The sequence below is a fragment of the Odontesthes bonariensis genome, chromosome 5, assembly GCF_027942865.1.
Source record: "Odontesthes bonariensis isolate fOdoBon6 chromosome 5, fOdoBon6.hap1, whole genome shotgun sequence".
Classification (NCBI taxonomy): Eukaryota; Metazoa; Chordata; class Actinopteri; order Atheriniformes; family Atherinopsidae; genus Odontesthes; species Odontesthes bonariensis.
In genome coordinates this window covers 9,441,126-9,466,047 of record NC_134510.1, presented here as the reverse complement: position 1 = coordinate 9,466,047, position 24,922 = coordinate 9,441,126, and the positions used below count along the sequence as shown (strand labels likewise).

Here is a 24,922-nt window from a genome sequence, read left to right as displayed (position 1 = left end):
AGTCACTATACCAGACTTCATGTTGCAGCATTGAAGCTGTGCACGGACAGCAAACATACTCACTTGGTTTAGGTGTTCTGGCATTTGCTCATCAAAGGATTCCCCAGTGAGCATGCTCACTGATATCTTGCTGGAGAGGGGTTTAAACTTTGTGATATCCCTTTTAAAAACACAAAAACATGACAATGACTTTGTGTAATCTTTCAATTTTGTTTTTAACCCAACTTACAAATAGCAGAAGCATCAAAATAAAAATAAAAAATGTTTTGACACATTTTCGAGTTTACTTACCTTACTTGAGCTGCACTTTCGTTCGTAAAGTAATGCTCGTCCACAGCACTGCTCTGGTGGGCAGGGTTACTGAGTAGGTATTTCTATAAGAAGTAGAGACGGAGAAAACAAGCCCAAAATCAGTTATTGGAGCAATTTGCAAATCACATAAACCAATATTTCATCTACAATAAAACACATAGAAGATAGCAAATGTTCAAAAAAACATCAGTCCAACTTGAGTCTGATGGCAGCAACATGTCTCAAAAAACGTTTGAACATGGGCAACGAACTGGCAACTGGTCAGTAACACGACTGGATATGAAAAGAGCACCTTCGAGAAGCAGAGTCTCTCAGGAATAAAGAAGGGCAGTTCACCGATCTGCCAAAACCGTGTCCACAAGTTGGGGAGCGATCTCAGAATAACAATTTCAGAATTTGGAGACGTCTCTGTCCACAACGGACAGGGTCGAAAATCAGGCTCTCAGGTGGCACTGCATTAAAAACAGGCTGGAACAAAAAGCTCCATCATGCATGGAAGAAGACAAATAAGGACAAAATCCACAAACACCACTGTCCTCTCTGGACCAAAGCTATTTCAAAGTGGACTGAAGCAAAATGGAAAACTGTTCTGTGGTCAGATGAAAAAAATTTAAAAAAAAAACTGTCCTCGGGAGGAAAGGGACCACATATCAATGTTATCATATATCAATCCAAAAGCCTGCATCTCTGGTGGTATGGGGGTGCATTAGTGCCTAGGGAACTAGCAACTTATACATTTGAAAAAGGACAATCAACGCTGAAAAGTATATGCAGGCTGAAAAGCAACATTCTCCCATCCAGAGGACGTCTTTCTAAGGGAAGACCTGGCGTATTTCAGCAAAACAATGCTGAACCACATTCTGCAATCAAAAACATTTGGCGCACCATGAAATGGAACATGTGACAAAGACTACCCAGGACTGCTGAGCAACTAAAAGCTTATTATCAGACAAGAATAGGAAACCATTCCTCTGCCAAAGGTCCAGCAACCGGTCTCCTCAGTTCCAAGACGTTTAAGGACTGTTAAAAGAAGAGTGGACGCCACCCAGTGATAAACAGGCCCTGTCCCAACTATGTGTTACTGCCAACATATTCAAGATAGGCCAATATCTTTTTACAAAAACAGTAAAAGGTTTCACTTTTAAAATGCCGGTTTATGAGATTTGCAAATCAATACATTTAGTTATTTACATGTTTTTAGTCACTCTGTTGGAATTGGGGTTGTAGTGTTCATCCCTCTTATACTTGAGCAGAGTCTTTAAAGATATTTTTTTGCTTAAGACGTTTTCTAACTGATTAAAATGACCTGGAAGCATCGAAGGAGTAGCAACGAGAAGAGTTGATTGAATTCTGCAAAATACTAAGGAAAGAACTGGACCATCCTTTGTGAATATAAAAGAGTTCATTCCATCTCTTACCACTTAGAGCAATGCAGTCATACTAATTAGGATTCATGGAAATAAACATGACGACAGGAGGGTGGAGTGTAAGCAGCTTCTCACAACCTCTTGCAATACTTTTGCTTTTCAGAATGACCAACACTGATAATGACGTAATATTTCATATCATAATGTGATTTACAGTATATGTAAAACAACATGATGAGAACGCAATAGCCAATTTTTCTTTTCCAACAGCTGTTTCACTGCTGCAGACCCACATGGTTGTGTTTTTTTTTTTTTTTTCTCAGGGTGTCTTCAGCACCGCATGTTTGACCGCCTTGTGTTGTGTTACATGACGAACATGGGACAGCTTAAATGTCGTCTTCACTGCAGTTCAGGCTGGATAATTATCTAAAATGTCTTCTTCTTTCGGCCTCTCCCTTAATCACGGGTCGTCACAGGGAGTCGATTTGGCACATGTTTTATGCCGGATGCCCTTCCTGACGCAACCCTCACCATTTATCCGGGCTTGGGACCGGCACTAGAAATACACTGGCTCGTCCTCCCCAGTGGCTGGGTGCTCCCATTCACACCTAGGGGACAATTTAGCGTCACCAATGAACCTAATAAGCATGTTTTTGGGAGGTGGGAGGAAGCCGGAGTACCCGGAGAGAACCCACGCATACACGGGGAGAACATGCAAACTCCACACAGAAAGGCCCCAGCCGGGAACCGAACCTGGAACCCTCTTGCAATTATCTAAAATGTCTAAGGTGCCTAAAAGCTCTTGAAAGTATAATTCATTCCTTACTTGCAGACAGTTATTTGAGCAACCCCAATAAAAGATTTATGTAGTTAGTCAACTGGCAGACATGTTAATTAACCTATTCCACAGTCACAGCAGGCCACTCTTTTGCCAGACTCCACACAGCTCCAAATCCATATCAGCACATGGTTTGGGTCCATTTTGTGTGCACCCGAATAAAAAAACAAAAAAAAACAACAATTGATCACATTCTGTTCATCTTCAACCACGTCAGATCCCTGCAGCGTCTTCCAAAACTGGACGGACAAGATTTCAGCAGCTGTGTGCGAGGACTGTAAATTAACATACAATGAGCACAATGTCAATGCCAAGACGTCGTTCCGCAACTCTTTAATTCTATCTAAAAATCTGCAGTAAATGATGGGGGCATTAACAATTACTATAGTGAGCACATTCTATAGCAGTCAAGGCGGTGTCAAGCTGTTTCAGTGGAGCAGAAACACTGACATCACATCTGAAATCTCATTCTGACTCAGTAGCTGAGGGCTGGGAGAATTCACCACGCCACAGAACAGAATTCTCAAATTGAGCAGAATTTCCCTTTTACCGTATCAATCATCCATATGCGATTAGACTTGATAGCTTTGGTGCCGTTAACATTGTAGCAAACAATTCTGCTCCAGTTCAATTAAGCAGTGGTTACAGAACATGCCCTTGAGAAATGGACTGCATGCTCTATTGAGCCCGGTCTGCCTGTGAGTGAGTGTGTGTACATTATAACCTTCACTACCCTGTCGACAAAACCTTTTCTCTGTCCTTGGAGAATTCAAGCACAATGATGTCCTTATCTCCTTGGCAACAACTGTAATACTTGAAAAGCTGAAATAGGTCCCTCATCACTGCTGCCATCAAATCGTGGGTGGCTGGCAGCTGAGAAACAAGGCGTCTTAACGAACTGCTCAGATTCTTGCAGTTGCAGGGGAAAAAAATAATAATGTGATGCTGAATGGATGTTCGATACATGTCACAAAGCAAATTGAGACTGAGGACTGAGTCGAACTTAGCGTCTCTGCAATAATTCCACTGTCTCGGTCCCAAATGCATGAAGGAGGTTTGGTACTCCGTTAAACAAAGGTGACAGTGTATAAAGAGCGTTTTGACATGTTTTTTAACAACAGTGGTTGTTCGTCATCGGAATCCATTACTGCTCCTCTGTCTGGGATGTTTTCAAAAAGAAGGGGAAAATGACTACAGGACTTCGTGACAGGCAGAAGTGTCACAACTGTATGCGTGATTCACAGCAGATCTGAAGATGGGCAAAACAGAACCCCGTCCCCTGTAGGGAAAGAAACCTCATCAGAAAAAACATACAGCCCGTATTAAACAGCTGTTTCCGTATGACCTGTCAAAAGGCCAAGATTTACAATACTGCAGGCATCAGAAGACACAGTGCTCTTATTGCATCATGTCAGCTCCAGGAAACCAGTTCAATTTTCATTTATATATATAGTACAAAAAAAAAAAAAAAAGAAGACGTGTGGTGTCATATCCTGCCAAATGCACAGTCGCTGACAGTATGAAGACAAACTCTCCTGCAATCATCACCCACTCATATCTCTGCTGAGAAGGAGACATGATTTTCCTCACGCTAGCACCATCCTGTGGCTGCACAGGGAGGGAAGTCACTTAAAGCGACTGCCACGTATCACTTTGCTCCCCATCTTTTAATTACGTTAAGCCATAATTATATATTCAAACTTTATCCATTTCAATAACTTTTTTGGTTAGTGTTTCTACCATGTTGACTAGTTACATTCAATCTAGATAACACTGAAATCCCCCCTGAGCTGTTGTGTAAGAAGCACGAGACAACATTAAAAGAGAAGATTCCTGCAGCGGTTTCTTTAGCAGTCGTTTGCAGCTTTGAGGACACGTTGTAGCCCGTTTGTGAGCACAAGTCTGACCTGGCGCTGGATGACCTCCTCTGATACATCGTCGCCTTTTATTGTCGGTTCAATCGCCCCCATGATAATCAGCAAGCGGCTCAGCCCTGTAGCAGCTGAAAACTGCTTGGCTTGGAGTGACAGCAACAGCTCACCGTACCTGAGAAAAAAAAAAAAAAAAAAAAAACGACACAGAGACATGAACGAACACAGAACAGTGGAGAAATGCTTCTGTCGACACAGTTCATTAACCACTTTGCTGTAAGTCCCTTCTCATAGTTTAGCTTGTTCTAAATGCTATGTTCAAATCTAGTTGCATGCACAGTTTAAGATTTAAATGGAAATTAGCTGCATTCTGCTGACATGCAAGCAGTGAAGAAGAGAGATTGTGGTCTGTAGAGTCAAAACAATGGGCCTGAAGATGTTCAAATCGAAAACAGTAATGGGTAAATACCACTAATCATCAGTAAATAATCTGTGTAGATCTAAATGGTTCTTTTACACCACCAAGCACAGACGGCAACATAAAATGTTGCTTTCCTCGACTCTTTTCCAATGCAAAATGTCAAACTTTCCCTCCAAAAAACATTTGCCTGGAGAACGAGAAATACTCTTTTCTTTTTCTTTTGGCAGATGAGAGAAGAAAAAAAAAAAAAAAGAGCTGTGGGATTTTGTAACTCAGGAGGCCCAATCGGTCTCGGCTCACTGGTGCTCTGAATTGACTGGTCTCAGCCTGTGGAGCCCAATCAATAGTGCCGCACGCCTGCTGCCGCCATCGCTGTGCCACGCAGCCTTTCCATACACGCAGCCGGCACACTGTAGATCTGTCCCCCATTGCAACAGGAGAGCCTCGTCCCTGGTTCAGCCTGATCTGGGCCACACGTACAGCACTCTACCCCAGCGCCCTTTCACCTTCAATATCTTAAAAATACAACTGTCAATGAAACACTTTCATACATTTTAAAGTTAGAGGTGAAAGCTCTTTAAAGAGGATGGTGGTTTTTACATAAATGAAGATTTTTGTGTGCAAAGAGACAGAAAATAGTAAAAAATGGCCACAACAATCATCAGCACCCTGGAGTGATGTCTTCGGATTGATGTAAAAAATGCACAATCGCTTTAAACAAAGTAACCTCACAAGTTAAAACATTTGAAAAGATAGAACCAGCAGTTGGATCCACCTCTGGTGCAGCCTGAAACACCCAAACTTCTACGGATCAGATTAGCAAAAAGTGAAGCTTTAAAACCACCAACCGTTTTGATTTCATCTTAAACTTCAAATTTGCTTAGTGATAATCGTGAAAAGTTATGATAAACCAACAGGATGAGCATTATTTGCCAGATGTGAGTTGACGTTACTATTTAGATCAACACATCAGTGGGGTTAATGTGCTCAATGGGCTGGCATTACAATGCAGCTCAGACTTGTCGTTTAATTAAGTTTTTTAGGCAACCGATTGATTAGAAATTGTGGCCGATTTTCTTTTTCAGGTCTTTATTTAGTTGGCTCGTTATTTCGGCATTGCAGCTCACTAAAGCTGACAAACTGCAGCACAATACAGCGCATGAAGGCAGGCTTCAGCACTTCTTAGCAGCCATTATACTGCTCGTATCAAAGCGCCATCATAAACATTCCCTTTTCAAGTGTAAAATTACACATTTCACCTGTGGGTGACACGATATGCCGCGACCCAAAGAACTGTGGCTTGATATTATCAAGCTCTGCTCCGACAAAGCATGTCAGCACTGATTGGTCAGATAAAGCTGATTGAAATCTGCCACAAACAGCAACAAAGATAACATACCTGCCATATTCATGGTGGAGGAAACATTCCCTTCAGGCCAAGAATAGATACAGGCAGAGGGGGGAAAAGAAACAAGTAGACTGTTTTTAATTCTCAGTCTTCAGTGGGCAGAAAAAAACTTTTCATATCAGACCTCTGGAGAGTGACATTTTGACATTTTCATCTTCCTTGCTACAGTTTTCCCCTGAAGTCTTTTCTGGCACCACAATTTAGAAGCGACTCTTTGACCTGGCTCTTAAGAGACTTCACAGTCTCTGCACATTTTCCACCTGTCACCCTTTTCTAACTCCTTGGTTCCAAAAATAAAGGGTGTGTGAGTAGGAGAGGGAGGAGGAGTAGGAGGAGGAGGGTGCCGGGGGGGGGTCTCTCTCTTCCTATCTGCCCCCCAGTTCAAATCTGGTCAAATCATTCCTGGGCCTGGCATTGAACATTATTTCAAGGATTCTTCAGCCACCTGTCCTATTCCCTCCTCTTTTTCCATTTTTAATTCTGCCCCCGAGTGAGGATTATGCGAAGCAAGGCATGCGTGTCAAAGGGAAATTTAGTGGGTAAAGACAGCCAAGATTGGTGGGATGAATTAAACAGATAACGGGAGGAGACGAAGTGGGGGAACCATGTAGAGCAAAACGCCTCACCGATGTTGGTCATTTCAGAGGGACTTTTTTTTTTCTCCCCAGAGGAGCGAGGAGGCAATATCTAAATTAATAAAGTGATGAAATGAGTTTGTGCCATGGACTTTCTGCTGTTTGACTTTCCCATCTGGATTAGTGCAGGCTGAATGGACGCTCTGTTACTTTTGTTACAACTACGCAATTCACTGTCGGAATTTGGCCCCGTAGCGATAAGGCTCCCCTCCTCCTCCTCATTACCATCTCATTCCATATGCAGGGCCTCTGTTACCTGAGAGCCTGCTCGCACACAAAACATGAACTATTACACAAGCTCCTGCTAACTGTTACAATGAGCACAGAACATTTAAACATGGACTATTACACGAGGCTCGGCAAACTATTATGGCGAAGGAACATTTATTCAAAAAGTGACGAACAGAGAACATCACAAAAAGGCGGGAATATGGACGTGAGCAGGTTACGATGTGGCCTCCTACTCCAAGTAGTTTATTAAATAATCAGGATCTTTGATGACATGGATAAATATGAACCGTTAACTCAAAATGGACCGCCTTCAGTTTCCAAAAAAAACAAGACCTTGTTGGTAATACCAAGTACAATGCATTTCTTGTTAAGCTCCTGAAAGGATATGCAGTAAAGTCTGGTCATAACGGACTATAGTAAGTTATTTCTGTAAATGTATCTCATACCACTGCAGCTCCAACACTGAACTTTGGTATCTGTGAGATCAGTCTCTGTACTCTGTCCAGAGGATTCGCTCTACCTATGCTCATTTATCGGTGCTGATGACCCCCTGTGTGGGTTTGTTAGTAGAACGATGTTGCCTTGTCATCTGTACAACTTGCATTTAGATATTTTTTATTCAAGTTCCAGCTGGTGAGTGTGTCGCATTCTGGAGCAGCGGGTCCTGGGAGCTACCTTGAGAACCGGCCCCATTTCAATTGGTGGCAAAAAAAACTGTGTCAACATAACAACAGCATGTTATTTTTAACATCAAATGTAGGACGAGAAAAGCAAGGCGAGATGGCGCGCTTTTTATCCTTTTACCCGCAAGCTTTTAGCACCTTGTTGCACATATTTATTTACATCAAACCAGCAGAGTTGCATGATGTATTATGGATAGAAGAGATTATTCCTTAAAAAAAATAGATGATGAAGATAAGCTCAAAAAGACCAGGAGAAACTCATCCATACATTCATCTCCAGTAGACTCGATTCCTGTAACGCTCTTTTAACTGGACTTCCCAAAAAGAGCATTAAACATCTGCAGCTCATCCAGAACGCTGCTGCTGGAGTTTTAACCCGGACTAAGAGATCTGAACACATCACACCAGTTTTAAAATCTTTACTCTGGCTTCCAGTCAGTCACAGAATAGGTTTTAAAAGCCTGCTGATGGTTTACAAATCCCAGAATGGTTTAGGCCCAAAATACATCTGTGATATGTTCAGAGAATATAAAGCCAGCAGAGCTCTTAGATCCAAGGACTCAGGTCAGCTGGTCCAGTCCAGAGTCCAGACTAAACATGGAGAAGCAGCATTTAGCTGTTATGCTGCAAACAAGTGGAACAAACTGCCAGTGGAGATTAAACTTTCACCAAATGGAGACATTTTTAAATCCAGGTTAAAAACATTTCTGTTCTCATGTGTCTATGCATGAAATCTGCACACTATCTTTGAACTTATCTAGACTGTTGCCTGTTTTTCAATTCATTTAAATTATTTATTTGTTTCTCTTTATATTCTTTTATGTATTTTTAATGCTTCTTGCACTCCCTGCTGCAATGCTTTTATTTTATGTAAAGCACTTTGAACTGTTTGTACATGAAATGTGCTATGTAAATAAATTTGATTTGATCTGTTTTTGTCATAAGATTAGACGACACTGGCTCTGGGTGAGTTCAGTGCAGAATAGGAAGGCAACACTGAAAACACTTTTGAAGAAAGGGAGAAATCGGAGTAGGTCGGTGCTAGATGTTTTGAAAGCTCCAGATGTAGTGAAGGCTTCAGATGGGCACTAATATTCCCATCGCCTGTAGGGAACGTAATGTGGGATCAGAAATTAATCAACACGTAAACAGGGATATATGAATGGAACATCCAACATTGTAACTTTCACTTTAAGGTGAAACAATGGTAATTTGGCTTTCCATGTACATATAGCTACTGTTATCCAAAGTAATTTACAGGTGGGGGGGAATCGATACCCTGTCCACGGACACTTCAACAACTGTACTGATTAAGTTGGGGATGCAACCTTTCAATAATAGGTCTACTATTCTGCTTCCTAAGCTACAGCGCTGCTCAACATTTTAATCTAACCTTTGGAAAACAGACCCAACCCACTGATTAATACTAGCCTCTAACGAAAGGTGTCAGACATGCTCAGACTGTGCTGAGCAGTAATATTAACATTTGCACTAATTCATGGTAACACACTGTGGGCAATTTCTAACATATCCAAAAATCAGTTTCTATGTTAAAAATAAATAAATATATATATATATATATATATATATATATATATATATATATATCATCTGCTGAGGAGGTCACCATCTTTTACTCTCATCAAATTCTAAATTTTAATCTGAGGCCACGCAGGTATTTAATAAATTAAGTTAACACACATATCTTTTCAGGACACTGAAGGACAGTTGAAACATGCATGTTAACCAGTGTTAAATCATTGCCGTGTCTGCTTTATTACAAGCCAGACAATTAGATGTAAACTTAACATTTCTGAAGGAATTTACAGCCGTTCCATTCAGACGGGGCAGACAAACTTCCCAACTTTAAAACTGTTATACTGGGCATGCCCACAAGGTGTCACTGTTGCACCACAGCACATTACAATCCGGCTTCTCTTTCCGGTTTCCAGCCTCCCTCCCTGCATCAAAACTATAGATTACACTGGGGTAAATACACTGAGGCCACAGCAGGCCTGCTTCATTAGTGGAGCATAACAGCAGTAGTTACGCTTACAGTGGTTCTAATTACAATTAATTGGCATTCCTGACTCATCTGGGAGTCTTGGAAAGAGGGGGAGGATCAGGCGGCAGCAGAGTCAGGAGAGGACTGAGAGAAGAGGCTGACACCCTGGGAGCCATTGAAGACCCACAATCTGAATCATAAATGAATCACAAACTGGGAAAGCGAAAGCCTGATCAGACATTAAGTATAGAAATGTTGTGTTTCATAACTTAAATCAAGTGCCGAATCACTGAAGCTGGATTGTCATATCACTAAACATGCTTGCGATTCTATATTGCTATATTGAATACAGCCTCTACTCAGAATTGTGAAACATTTTAATGACTGAAAATATAACTGCATTAGTTAAAACAAATCCACCGCTCCACAGCATGCTTCTGTTAGGCAGCAGCTTCTCCTAATGCCTCATCTTACTTTCTGCTACCCAAACTTTTCTCCTTTCTTTTTCCCTCCCACCATTGCGCCAATAAGGCCCAATGGTTATTTAACCCAAGCGTGAGATGAAAGCAAATAGTCTCTGAATATGAAGTGAATATGACATCACCAGCAGCATTTCCGAATGAAAGAAGAGGAGACAAAGGATTGAGTGTTCAGAAAGGGCAAAATGCCACTTAAGGTATTAGCAAACAGAATATAATTGGAATGTTTAAAAAAAAAAAAAGAACATCAATAATCAATGGTACAGAGGTGAGCAAATTCTCTTGAGCCTGTAACTTCGACCACTAACAAAGTGCAGTGAGGAAGGAGAAAAAACACTCTTATTCCCCATGTTAAACCATAGCTGGCTCATAAATCAAATCAAATACAAACGCTGTGGGAGTTTGATGTTTGTAAGAATCTGAATGTTTGTCAGTCAAAGCGACGTGCACTACCCGTCATACAGAACGGGCTCCAGGTGAGCCACAAAAACAGGAAGCTGTGTGGGTGACAGAGCATGTGATATGCATACAATATGTGCATGTTTAAATGTTGATGTGATCATAACAGAGTCTGATGAGCAGATGGAACGATGGATGGGACAAAAAGTGTGATTTTCATTTTCAGACATACAACTTAACCATACGTCCACCCCAGGCCTGCAGACAGAGACATCTGTTGGGCTCACACAGAGAGGCTCCCCACCTCACATGCCTCCTCAGTATCTATTTACATGCACCATGTATTCACAAACACGGAGAACGGATTGCACACCGGCTTCACAGATGATGCAGTCAAAAATCAGAGACTGTTGACTTTCTTTCCATCGTGTTTGAAACAGTACCGGTGTGAACAACACCACATTTGCGTTTTTAATCATTTATTCAACAGATATATCGAGAGATGGAGTGTTCTTTTTTAGAAGTAATCAAGTTCACTCTTTGACTTAGAAGCTAATATTGGCCCCTATCACAGAGATAACTACTTGTAAGAATTACCACTCCATAACTACTCCTTTTTGAACCATTCTTTTGTGGATTTCCCCGTATGCTGAGCGCCACTATACTTTTCTAAGTCCAGTTCTGGTACAGTTTCCGTGCACAGACAGATGGACACACATCATTTTCAAGCACTCTTTGATATAAAGCATGCTCGTTCCAGTAATCTACCCGATCTGCGAGGCAGGAAGGCAACCCCACACCATAATGTTTCCACCACCATGCTTCACAGTTAATATAAGGTGATTTTCCTGTCTCAGGTCCACACTCAACACACCTGATACTACACTCAGATTATTCTATTTTTTACTTATCTGTTAAAGGGAAAACTGTAACAGAATAGCTTTTCTCTTTCCCTTTATGTTGTCAAGTTTTTTTCTAATGTTTTTTTTTTTGTTTTAATGTTTTTTTTAAAGTCAGCAGATGATTCTTTTTGGCACGTTGCCCGTAGAAGGTCAATAAGTGCAACTGACAAACAATCTGCTCTCAGGCAGAATGTGCTGGGAAGACCAGTGCTCCATAAACTGGAAGTGGTTTAAAATCTAAAACACAAATAATTTCCCTCACAACCGATTGACTTATCAAAAATAATCTCGAGACCTTATTCAATTTCTTGCCAAACTCAAAAACCTTCAGAGCCTTTTATTTGGTGCTCTTCTACGGACTGTTTTGCATTAAACAAAGTTCAAAGTACAAATGGTACAAAAAGCAGAAAGTTTGCCAGTCAATCATGATTCATTACACTGAGGATCATCCCATTTGACAAGAGCATTCCCCACTCTTTCTGCCCTCTGAGCAAACACATTCCCCATGGTGCAAATTAATGTTACACTCCATGCAAGTACACTCAAGTGTAGAAAGGTAGGACACATGCACGTGTGAGTGTGCAAATACACGACTATATCATTTCTTTTAAAACACATAATGAGAGCATCATAAAGCACAGCTCCTTTGGTGACATTTTAACAATTCTAGCTTCGATTTCTGACTGCTGACTGGTCAGCCAGAGAGATCTGACAGCCTGGTTGTTATCATAGATGTGACAGCTACTGCTATTTTTTTTAAACAAGTGGACATTCTCGAACCGAGCTGAGTTATGAGCAATAGCAGCCAATCAAGCAGTTCTGATGTAAGGGATATGATTGTGTTCACATTGATCTACTGACAGAAACGGCACAAAATAAGCGCATATCTTGTTTGTGTGGATCGATTCTTACTAAAAGACCAGAACAACTAACCACACACATATTCCAATGGCTTTTCAATACCAGCCTTTAACTCTTATTGTAAATTGCACTTCCTTTTTTTAATGACAGAAAACACGGTAAGGGAAGGAGAAGGCATCCAATGCCCGTAAAAACCTGAGCCCGGAGAACCTTTTAATTAGCTGCAGCAGCAAATTGTGAAGGATTTGCATTAGAAGTAACATGTGCCAGTCAACATGGTAAAGAGAATAATCTCAGCATTAACGTTATTTAGGCCGCCTTCCTTTTGGATTCCCAAAAATATAGGTTCACACGTAGAGCAAACGTGGAAATCTAAATTCAACATCGGATCCAGCGGAGATTGAGCAGAAATGTCCACACATTAATTCATATCCTGCTGTTTGCCATTTCATCTGTAACTTGATATGAGCAGACAGCTGGCGAGCACCCGTTAGCTGCTCAGCAGGTACTACCAGGCAGGGACAGACCAAACAAAGAAGAGTCCTTCCACATATCAGCCAACTCCTCTGACTTCACTTCTTCTAAGACAAGCTAATGCTTCATAAACAAACACATCACAGGCGTAGACACCTGAATCGACGAATAGGGGACCCAATAGGGCAGCCTACATATACTGTTAATACTTACATGGCTTCTTTGAAACATTCTCAAGCAAAGAATTAGCAGCTTCCTTGTAGACCAACATTTCTGACCATTCAGAGCAGAGGCTTTCAGGAGGGAGGCTTAAAGAGATATGAGCTAAAATGTTTCAGACGGTTTCAGACAGCAGGTGACAAAAGGTGGCGCAGCAGTATTCAAGGTAAAAATAATGCTGCGGCTTTGCTCATTAAGACATGTAAACCTACTCTATTAGAACCCTCAAAATAAAACCATGAATCTAAAAATGTGCAGAAATGAACATATGGCCACCTTACTTGTGGCTCAGCATAATAACATATATAATAGTAATAGAGCTAATCTTTTCAAGTACAAACAGGAATAACTTAACTGAGAACCATGAAGACTCAAAGAGAAGCTAAAACTCCTCAGAGCTGAGTGTGAAAGAACAGAAAGCGTTATTCCATATTTGTTGTGACAATTAGTTACACCAAAAAGTTTTAATCTGTTGAAACTGTCCTGGACTGGCCACCGTCAGCCCTCATACCAAGTGGGACCACAACAGCATTACTTATCAATATCACCTGCTACGGTGCCATCCTGAAAATATGTGTTCCCACTCAGAATGTCACAGTTAAAAAAAACAAGAAGCAGTGACCCCAGAGTTCACTGTTATTTTAGAGCTTATACACTGTAATTTATCTCTGTGCGACAAAACATTGGACTACAGCGAATTACTGCAGCTTTTACATGACTTCACAGTTTTGTTAGAAATTTCTATTAAGGGAGAAGTTCGGGTTTTTTAAAACGTATTTCTGGCATAAAATACGTTCATCTACTCACCGATAACAGTTTGGTGAAAGTCGGCGTCCTTCGGAACGTATTTAGATCACTGGAGATCCGCATATATCCACATAACGGGAGAGAATAGGGAAACCGTCTGAATGAACGCGTACTATTGCACTGTTAGTTCAGAGCTGCCCGTGTTGTTGTTATTGTGGGCTATCGGGGGCTTTCTACACACGCGTTTAGTGGGATGACGTCATCGACGCGCGAAGCTGCAGCACAGCTCATTCACTCCGGTAAAGACGTCCATCGTAGTACAAGTTGTCTTCCACCTCGTCAAAATCTGATAAATATCCTGCCATGTTGCACAAAACTAGCAGTAGCAAACTCACACAGCATGGAGTGAATGAGCTGTGCTGCAGCGGGGTGCGTCGATGAAGTCATCCCAGTAGACACACGTGTACAAAACCCCAATAAGCCCCCCGATAGCCCCCAATAACAACAACACGGCAGCTCTGAACTAACAGTGCAATAGTTACATGTTCATTTATTCATTCGTCTTAAAGTATTGGTGAAATAAAGACAGATAATGCCTTATTTAGAGGCTGTATTGTCTATGCCCCGTTCTCTCCCGTTATGTGGATATACGCGGATCTCGAGTGATCTAAATATCTTCAGATGGAGGCCGACTTTCACCAAACTGTTATCGGGGAGTTGATGAACATATTTCATACCAGAAATAAGGTCCAGGTTTAAAAAAACGAACTTCCCCTTTAATCCCCACAAATCTAAAAGAGTGGAAGACCAATATTAGTTTTGGTACGATCACATTAAAAAGTAAGTAATTACCGTAGCGCCAGCGTTTGTCTTCAGGAGGGCGGAGTGTTTTAGTAGACATACATTAACTGTTCATTTACATGTGAGAGAAATCGAAACTGTAATTTACATGTATTACGAAATATACGTGTAATGAAACCTTTGCAGCAAGGAATGATCGATTTTCAGTTTTAGCTTCAACTAATTCATCATAATGACACATGACAATGTCCCTGTGTTTTCATTCAGGCTTGTAAAACATGTTCAGGTTTGCAACAAGTTTGATGAGTCATTCATAATCATATCTGTCACAGCGATGAGACAAAATGATCAGACATAGGAGACGCCGCACATGCAAAGTGAGAGGATAAGTTTAAATTCGGGAAATATCACCATCTGTCCTTAACGTGGAAAATTGCACAATATCTGCTGCTCTTTTTGGTGAAACAAAAACTGACAGTGCAACGTTAGTCAAAAACAATTAATCTCATCGTGAATGCAATTCTTTCAAATGTACACTGGGACCCCTGGAACCACTGCTTGATTCATCATCTGGCAGCATTATGTATGCTTGCGAGGACCTGAAACGCATGCTGCAGAGGAAAGTCCTAAATAAGAAAGCTGACCTTTTACAACAAGGGGGGCACAACCAAACACCGGCACACAGACACACACAAGTCTCCGGAGGTGGTGGTGATTCATTTGTAGGATGTAACAGAACTAATTTTGGGAGTGAGCCTCTGTTAATGAGCTGGTCTTTGATGTGTAAATCCTCCAGTCCCAGTGCAAGGCTGATATAGTCTCCCCACAATCCCGCTCAGGTGCAGCTTTGCTCCCTTCTGCATTACTTATCTGCTGTACCAAATGCTGTAAGACCTTCAACAACTAATAAACGCATTCCTATGAGAAAAAAAACACACACCTACATGCAACCCTGCAGAAGAAAAAGTGCAAATTAAGACAGAAAAATGCTAATGGAGCTGAGATGCTATGATGGCTGGTACTACTTCTATCTCTACCTCTCAGGAAATCAAGCACAGATGACAAAATTGTTTGTTGCTGACTTAATCCAAGTCTTTGGTTCATTTCATTTCTACACTGCTTCTCCACAGAGTAATTGGATAGTGGCTTCACTGCCATGTACTCAGTTAAATGAATGCCTATTAATCAGAGGATAATTGGACACACACCCCTGATAAATGGTGCTGCTCCACTTTGAGTCACGTACAAATTAGGCCATTTTCAGAGATCCATTTCTTATCTGGCTTGACTCATGCTTATATAAGCTGGGAGCTAATATTGGTCTATAGACGGGAAACATCCTCATGGGCATGACTACATTATCATTGCCGTTACCCACTTTCTTACTTTACTCTTTTCTGTCAGATCTGGGCATTCATTAACTTATACTTAGTGATTCTGAATGACACAGCAGAATATAAGGCAATATATAAACATTTTGTGGGAGCTGAAAGGAGCACTGATACTTGATTTATACCCAATTCAAAATAGCCAGACAATGCTTTTTTGCCAATTTTTGATCCCCCGCAAAGACTTTCCCCAACTTTCGCTATTACCCGTAATCACCTTTGGACTGATTTCTATGTACAGTACCTGGGACAGATATTTCATGAAAATTAAAAAGAGTAAATGCCTTGCCGCAATGCCTTTCTTTTGCCAACACTCACCATTGTTGTTTAACACAATCCAACGCAATGAACGATGCCAACACAACTTCTCACATCTGTCCAATTTTCCATTAGTCTGAATGCAACTGAACATGTCAATGTCATGTCTTTAACAGCACCCTGCTGCCTTGCTGAATAAGTCACAACAGCATCATTACCGCATCAGACCTTGTGGCATTTATACATCAATGTCAATGTGGCACATTACTGAACTGCATGTAGTCACTTGAATGAACAGATTTGCAAAAGAATGGCACAGATAACTGCTTTTCCAAGCTGCAGATGCAATCTCTTCTCTCTGACTCACAGAGGAAACTGGGCAAAGACACACACACTGTGGATTGAAACTGTAAATGTGATAAAAACCCCTCACATGTTATAATCCAAAGGCTTCATAGTCAAATCTGTTCAACAAGCTTAAGCATGTAGCAAAGCAATATCTAACTTTCCGCCATCCAACACCAACATGTTTCATTCAGCAACAGCGCACCCGTTTGGTTAAAAGTAATTGTTATAACAAAACTGCAAACCGACTCTATGATGGCTTTGGCGTTATACATCATTTCCACGATCTTGTGGTAGGTAGGTAGAAGGTATTGCGTCTGCAGCATGCAAATTTATGAGGGAGATTAAAAGTGAGATAAAAGTTTTAACTCACGAGAATGAGAAACATCTGTTGAAAAGAAGGGTTACCAGTGGCAAGGCCTTCAATTCATGGAGGGACCTCTGTTTTGGACCAGAGCCTAAAACCCACTCCAAGCGAGGTAATCCTTTTCCCTCTAACATTTTAACTTTAGTTGCTGCATCTGTCTGCATTATGCCAGTCAGTCAAATCTAGTATATGAACATCAAGGGACTTTTTTTTTAGCTCAATGCTAAAGAGGCTAACATCTGCGCAGGGACAGAGCTAAAATGACATCTAAAATAACTCATGATTCTGCTCAGGGTTGTGCAGGCCTGGACACTGTTCTCAGCAAATTGAGAATGACTAATTACACCCTATCAAGTCAACTCCTCATGGAGACACTCCCTGCTTGGGTTTGATGCGGTAGCCTTCTTGCTGTGAGGTTAAGCATGTATATGATTAATAATATTTAACAATGTGTTAGAAGGTTGAGGACACTTTAGCTAACTATTCGGCAGTCAGTCGGTGACATCTTAAAGCTTTGGATGGTTTGCTAAATTACACAACTGATTAATTAAAATCTGTTCAGTGATGTAAAACTCTTTAATGATGGCATGCTGTACTTGTTAACAATGTCAATTACTGTTAGTGTTGCATAATTGACACTTCTATCAACAGTCCTCCTCTGCGCTCTCAGTTATCATCGGTAGCAACCCTTCCCTCGTGGTTGATAATTAATGCATAATGAGAGATATGCTGTGACAATGACTACCACTTGACATGCATCTCGCCTGAGGATTAAAGCAGTGTTGTTACACTTTCTGCAACTCAGTCCCGACCACTGTCACAACCCTTGCTCTCCCCCTCATCTATTCAATGCCAGAGGACAACTAATGAGTTTCCTTAGCCTCCAATTAATCATGCTAATGAGCCCCACCCAGCAAAGATAATCACAAGTTCCAACTATTAAGGCCAATAAAAGTAGAATTTGCAGCTGGACGCGTGAAACATGCTGGCACCTATGGGTCCATTTTCCTCTTCTTAATCCCCTTTTTCTTGATACATTTCCCTCTTTTCTTCTGCTCTTCCCTGCCTCTCACTTTTTATCTGCTCCTCTCTACCATTTGAAGCTCCTTATCGCCGTCCTCACTCCTCTTCCACGCTTCTCTTCTCTAAACCCTCTCTCCCACTTTGCTTTTCCACATCCCTACCGAGTTTTTTGCCTCTACACCATCTTTCCATCTTCTCCCCTCCCTTCTTTTCATCTTCAGCCCCTTCACTCCCAATCTTCAACTGCAGTCGTGTGCTTTTTATGACTCAAAAGCATCCAATAAACTCACCAGTACTCATTCCACTGGTCCTCTTCAAAAATGTACTCTGGGATGGGATCAATCAGCACAAGGTCCGACACTTGCCTGAGGACAAAAAGGACACACACACTCAGATTAAGTAAAAGTCATTGACTACCTTTCTCCATTTTACCCTCCCAGCCTGAGTCATAATGAGTGGAGGATGGATGGTGTCATCTTTGCTGTCTTTCTGTAGATTTGTCCTGTCCGACCACACATACACCAGGTCCAGAGGTAATATTTCCATTTGGAAAGATGTCACAACACACTGCCATTTAATTTTCTCCCCTAACGACAGCAACATGGCGCCGAATGAAACACTAAATCTTTCATCGCTGGTATGGGAAACTTGTCACGTTAATCACCAAGTTGTCTCTGAGGCGGGAGAGTTATGTTGGACGGGAAAGGACACTGGAACAGATCTTGTTGTAAGTGTGAATTTGAAAGGCCAAACAGAGCACATGCTGTCTGGAGATTTAAGGATGAGACAGCTTCTTTTTTTTTGTTAGAAACTTCAGCAAAAAAGTCTTGTGCACTTTTGTCATCAGGAGCAGGATGTGTTTCTTTAACGTCACCATCACCGCAGTGCAAATTAAAATTATAACATCCAGATTCAGTGAGACCGAGGACTAAAGAAATGCCCCACAGCTTTACAATTCCATAGACTGATTAACTGTTACAGTAGTTCATCTTATGATGTAAAATTGTGAAGGCAGTGAGATCTGTTGACAACGTCTGAGCTGAGGAAAGAGACGAATATTCTGTCCCACTGCGTATGGGCAGTTAGAAGAAAGTTCCCCAATGTAAGATCACCTTAAGACAGGACTTCACTTCAGTAAAACTCCACAGTATGGAAGTGATAAAGGAAAATGTATGTTGGAAAGACTTAGCAGAGGTAGGAACCTTCAGACATTGTATATGAGAATGTTTTAAAGTTGGAGAGGTGCTGAGTCATGTTGTGGTTCTTCAACTCCTTTAGCTGTGGCTCTATTGTCTGCTTGGGGGCAGAACCCAAACACCAAATTCATCCATAGGTTTATTTTCTGCTGTGACTCCTAGATTGATCACAGCTGCCACAATCTTTATGAGACAAAAAAAAAAAAAAAAAAAAAAACCACTAAATCCTCGGTCTTACAGACTACATAAATGCAGCAGTTCAGACTGCATCTTGGGGATCCATGCTTGGCTGATTAAAAGGCAAACATGGAAGATGGGATTAACCCTTGGGATTAATTTTTAACTCACAGGGAAACTGATGGAGAGGTGTGCAATTTAGAACATGTCCAGGTGTCTCTGAAATACTGGCTCACAGTGAGTACTTTTATATATGCAGTATCATTTTGGTTGTTTATTCTGAGAGGTCTGTGCCAGAACCCTCGACGGATGGTGGGTTTTCATTTAAGTGACGGACCAGTGTGGGCTTTTTGTGTTTGAATAATGTAAATCCCAACATGGTGCAACCGCCTATTTATCTTCATTTACGTTTCCCCCAGGAACGAACAGACTCGCCTGTGCTTTAAAGAGGAATAACACATTACTCATTATGGTCCATCATTGGATTTGTAGACAGTACGGGAGACGAAGAAAAGATGAGTGAAATCGAAAGCAGAATCCAAGGTTTATTACTTCTGTGTTGTTGTTCTGTAGAGTATTACTGACAAATTTACAGTTAATTTTACCCTCAGCGAATTTTAGACTGACTCATTATAGTTAACAAATTATTCATCTTTCAAATTTGTTATGTACTCAAAGGCATACTTCCACATTAAGTAGTGTTATGATTATGATTTAGTGTTGCATTTTCGTAGAATTGGGGAACTCTAAATGCACACGGAGGAGAGAGGTGAGAGAAGATTTGTTGGAGGAGCTATAAGCAGGTATACACCAGTGTATCCTTTGCAAAGGTTTTTACTCGCCCCTGCGAAGATTAAACTAAGTGGTGGGCTGCAACTAAGTAATAGATAGATTACGCAGTTGAGTCACACATCATGTGCAGCTGACGTTTAAAATGATCCTGTGGAGCGAGGACTTCAGGTGGAGGAATTGACTTTGTTCAACTTGGGAATGAACATAAGGGGCTGTTCTGGTGTCAAACAGTCCACTGTGCAGTGTAAAATTTAGAAGAACAAATGGATGAGGTTTGATAGTCAGAAACATCACCTCCTATCATCGTTTCCTGGGCAATTATCCTTGGGCGTACTGAAAAATGTCATGGAGTTAAGGAATGGTGTTGGGTGAAATTCATAAGGACTTAGGAAAAGAGGACGGCGTGCAATAAGAATCCAACCACACTTACACAAAGCTGCCATGCTGTAATGAATGTTAAACTACAGCTGTGGAATTAATATTCCTCAAAAAGCGCTCTAACTTCTAGCTTAATACATTCTTAACATATTGATTAATGGAGGCTATATTAAACGGTACGTTTTAGCGTATTAAGATGAAAATTACTTAATTATTGAGGTTGGCAAATAAAAAAAGGAAAGAAAAAGCCACACAAATGATATATTGTCTCGTAGGCTGCTCACACTCATCCTCCTGTACTCACATCTATTTACATGAATCACAGTTGGTACGACAGGAAGAGAATTAACAGTCGCTTCGAATGTTGTGGCTGCGATCAATTGTGGGACAGAATCATCTCCTATATTTCCATAAATGATGGTCCAATGTTTGCTCAAGGAGATAATAAAAGGAGGCACTGTGGGTTCTTTCCTTAGCGTTGAGAGAATTCAACCAGCTCTTATTGTGGCTGCCACTCAAGATACTTCTGGGTCACTTCACTCAGTTAGGAGGGTTCCTCACCAAAATAAAAGTGGTATCACCTGCTACGAGAGCAGCAGCGAAATGAGAGCAACGTGCGTCTCTGAGAGATTTAAATGTGAGCTCTTGTCCCAGTTTGAAAACAGCTGAAAGGAAGCAAATGACAGTGCAGGGCACAGATAATGGGCTGTTACAGCGAAGTTGGCATTTTACATGGGAAATGACTGAAAATAAAGTCAAGCTTTACTTGGAAAATGGAAATAATCTATTCCCAGTTTGATGTAATAGTTTATCAGTGACTGATAATAAATTATCGCTTATTGTTGCAGAGCTGTTTTCAAGTCTCGTTTTCAATTTATTTATTTTTTTTCTACCAAAATGTGTTTTCATGGTGTGCGACCCAGCTCCAAAGAAATGTTGGGACATCAAACGAAATGTAAATAAAAGCAAAATTCAATGATTTGTAAATCTCATTAACCAATATTTTGGAACACGAGGAACACGATGCCACTAATTAGGTTAAGTGGCAACAGGTTAGTAATAAGACTGAGCATAAAAAGAACACCTTAGAGAGGCACAGTCTTACGGAAGCAAATATATTCATATATATCTGTACTTTAAAAAAGTTTTCTTACGAAAAAAAAAAATTATTGATGAGTTTTATAAATCATTGCATTTGGATTTATTTACTTTTTACACAGAGTCCCAATTTTTGGAGAATTGGGTTTGTAAAAGTGCGACTGTCTTTGTAGTCACTCAGAAAAGAATGAATGTTCCTGATAAAAACTAATTGAACAATTTGTCTTGAGTTCATGTAGAAAGGAAACACGTCTTCAATGATCTCAGTTCTAGTTCAGACTTTTTTTGGTGGAATTTTACTCGTCCTATAGACACACTCATTTGCTTCCACTTTAAAATACTTACATGTCATGGATGTGGCTGTAGAACCTGGCGTTGAGCGCACCGAGCTCAGAGCCGACCAAGATGAAGGGCGTGGCTAACCCTGCAGCCTTTAGGAGCCGGTGCAAATCATCCACCATCCTGGAAGACACCATCACTCATCAGTTCTTTTTACATTGGGACACACTGCAAACTGGGCCAGGAGACACCCAAGACCCCCCCCCCCCCCCCCCCCCAACATGAAAAATCAAGATGAAGTGCCGACATTCATCTCTTTGATCTCTAATCTGCTCATTAATAGGGTTATTATTGATGAGTTATGACTAAGAGGAAAGAATTTAAGTTAAATTTAAAAAAAATTCTGATTACATAAAAATGTTGGACGTGTTCTAGATTTTAAAGCATTGTTAAAACCCACATGACAGCATAAAGGAAGCAACCACTGGCTCATTTCTGTTGCAAAACACTGCGAGACAGAAAATCAGCAGCAGACTTACATCATCAGGGGGAGCATCATCATTACATGAGGGGCAGCAGCCCGGCTCTGAGAGCCATCTGCTGTTCTAGGTTTGTTGGGCTAATAAATCAAACCTGAAGCATCACACCAGAATGAAGAGATTTCAGAAGGCTTGCAGCGTTAAGGTTAGTTAGTCGTCACACTCTTTTAGACATTGAATTCCAGAAAAATTGATTGCTTTCATCTCAAACGGCCCAGCAACCGCTTTCTGGGCCAGATGCCAAGGTAACTAGACTGCTGACCGCTGGCTAACCACGCCTGCACATCCCTTAGGTAGATTTAAGGCACGACAAATGCATTATGATTGAGGCCACATCCCACAGCAGCCACGGGGAGGGGCAGACGGCTCTGAGATGTATTTAACAAAGACATCACAGCACAGACCAGTAGTGAATATTGTATTTTTTATATCTTTATCTCAAAAACAAAAACTTAAATGTATTTATGGATGTGTATCTGAAGGAAGCATTCCCAAACCCCGCAAAGCGACAGCCAGGTGAGGGTGTATACCCACCGTCCAGCTGTGGACATTCCCCAGACTTTCTCTGTTCCTGTGGTTTCATTCTGCATCAGCCGCTTGCTGAAGCCCAGTCCCATTCTGTCATAGGTACAAACCTGAACAGTGCAACAAACAGGGAAGCAAATTAGTTGTTTTTTGGTTTTGTCTTTTTTAAGTAGAAGTATGCTCCAAGTATGCATAAAAAGCTCTGTAACCTCATTATCCAATGTAAGCACTTTAAAAATGCACTATGTCTGATCAGCCTTAAAATGACAAAAATTATTTTAAAAAATTACGTTTGTTGCTGCTTCTGTAGTTTAGTTGTTTCGATGCATCTAGGCCTTTCCCAACAAGCCTGTGACCTAATTTGGGTCACGACTTTAAACAAACAACTGGGGGCAGACTGTCAGCCTCAGCTCTCTGCTGAGCTGAGTTCGTGTTGATCAGAGAGGAAGCGGCAGAGAAGGTAAGGGCTGTCCCTGCATGATCCTGACAACACTGACGGCACCACAGTGCTTTACCTGACACTAATATCAGTCCTAATCTACCTTCAGTGCATCATTCATTTTAATTTCAGTGTAAATTGTCAAAACGCTTTCATTTAATTTCATGCACAATTGTGATGTCAATTCACTACCGTTGTCAGGGAGGAAACGCTGTCTTGGACATGGAGCCAAATATCTGAGGACATTCCAGTTGGTGAATCCAGTATAACTGAAGAAAAACAGACAAATCAGGGGTCAGCTAAACAACAGAAACAAGTAAATCCATTTGTCCAAAAGGTAGATTGGTTTATTACCAACTGGTCTTCCTCGTCCTTTACACAATAGATGCATATTTTGGCCCAAACCAACATCAACAATCAGGCCATCTGGATGTAGAAGGAAAAAAACACAAAGAAAAAATTATGTCTCGCTCAGTGCTTCTCATTCAGTTTTATGAACTTTATCAACCTGATGACCAGATGAAGCTGCTTAAGTAACACATTAAGATTAAAATCTGTTTTGCAGGTTGATAACAAATTGAGCTGAGAGAACCTTTGGGCAAAAGCATCTGCGCTTCTCTCTGCAGCGATGCATAGTTAAGGAATGGAGGAACGATGACGATCAAGAGTAAACACTTTCCGATGTTGAGGAGCACGGAGAGGTAGGAGAAGCTGCCTTTAGCCACAGTTTGGCTGTGCAGTCTTTGATCCAGATTCTATTTTATGTAAAGAAGAAAAAAAACATTATCAACCCATTAGCCTGACTACTGTGTTTTTCATTGAGCAAACAGAAACGTATATCCAGATATTGTACATCCAGATATTATGTACCCGTCAATTTAGCAATATAAATGGAGTAGTGAAAAAATATGAATGCAGCAATATTTAAATGCAAGGAGGGTTGGGGGAAAGTTAATTGTTGTCAAAAGCTATTGTCTTAATAACCTGAATAATTTTGAATGTGAATGGGTTGCTTAAACGAACAGAAGGAATTGGTACAGAGGCAAGTAAACAGTAACACTCAAAGAAATTATTAATGGTGTTCTTTTAAAGGGAATTCAGCTTCTTTTTTTTCTCTTCGGCCAAAATTAAGGATAAATGACGGATATTGTTCTTTGCTGCACATAAGAAAATTGAGAAATTCGGTGGCAGATAAACTTTAGCAGCATTTGACACGTACAAAGTCTTCTGGAGGCAGTTAACTATCGCAATAGTTAACTGTTAGCAAGCTGAAATGTCACGCGCTGCTGTTAGCAGGCGGCTACCGTCAGCGTTGCTTTACCTTTTTATCAGCACTGGCAGGTTCACTGCTTGTTGACTGAGCTTCGGGTCTTCTACGCATTCTGAAAAGAAAGCAATTACCAAGTATATGAATTGTACTGAATGAATGAATTCTAGTTGCAACTTCCTGACTTCCTAAAGGAGG

The 24,922-nt window shown here is 40.9% G+C and overlaps 1 protein-coding gene across 1 annotated transcript in view; it reads right to left on the bottom strand.

Moving 5' to 3' along the window:
- Positions 1-24,922, bottom strand: part of LOC142379696 (uncharacterized) — a 26,588-nt gene extending 1,666 nt beyond the window's left edge. The window contains exons 1-10 of the mRNA XM_075464860.1: positions 24,779-24,922; positions 24,050-24,212; positions 23,812-23,883; positions 23,650-23,726; positions 23,028-23,128; positions 22,021-22,137; positions 18,325-18,399; positions 4,425-4,563; positions 292-374; positions 64-160 (exon numbers count right to left, since the gene is read on the bottom strand). Coding sequence (XP_075320975.1) covers positions 64-160; positions 292-374; positions 4,425-4,563; positions 18,325-18,399; positions 22,021-22,137; positions 23,028-23,128; positions 23,650-23,726; positions 23,812-23,883; positions 24,050-24,212; positions 24,779-24,838 — 984 coding nt within the window. The 5' untranslated portion in view covers positions 24,839-24,922. The remainder of the gene's footprint in view (positions 1-63; positions 161-291; positions 375-4,424; positions 4,564-18,324; positions 18,400-22,020; positions 22,138-23,027; positions 23,129-23,649; positions 23,727-23,811; positions 23,884-24,049; positions 24,213-24,778) is intronic.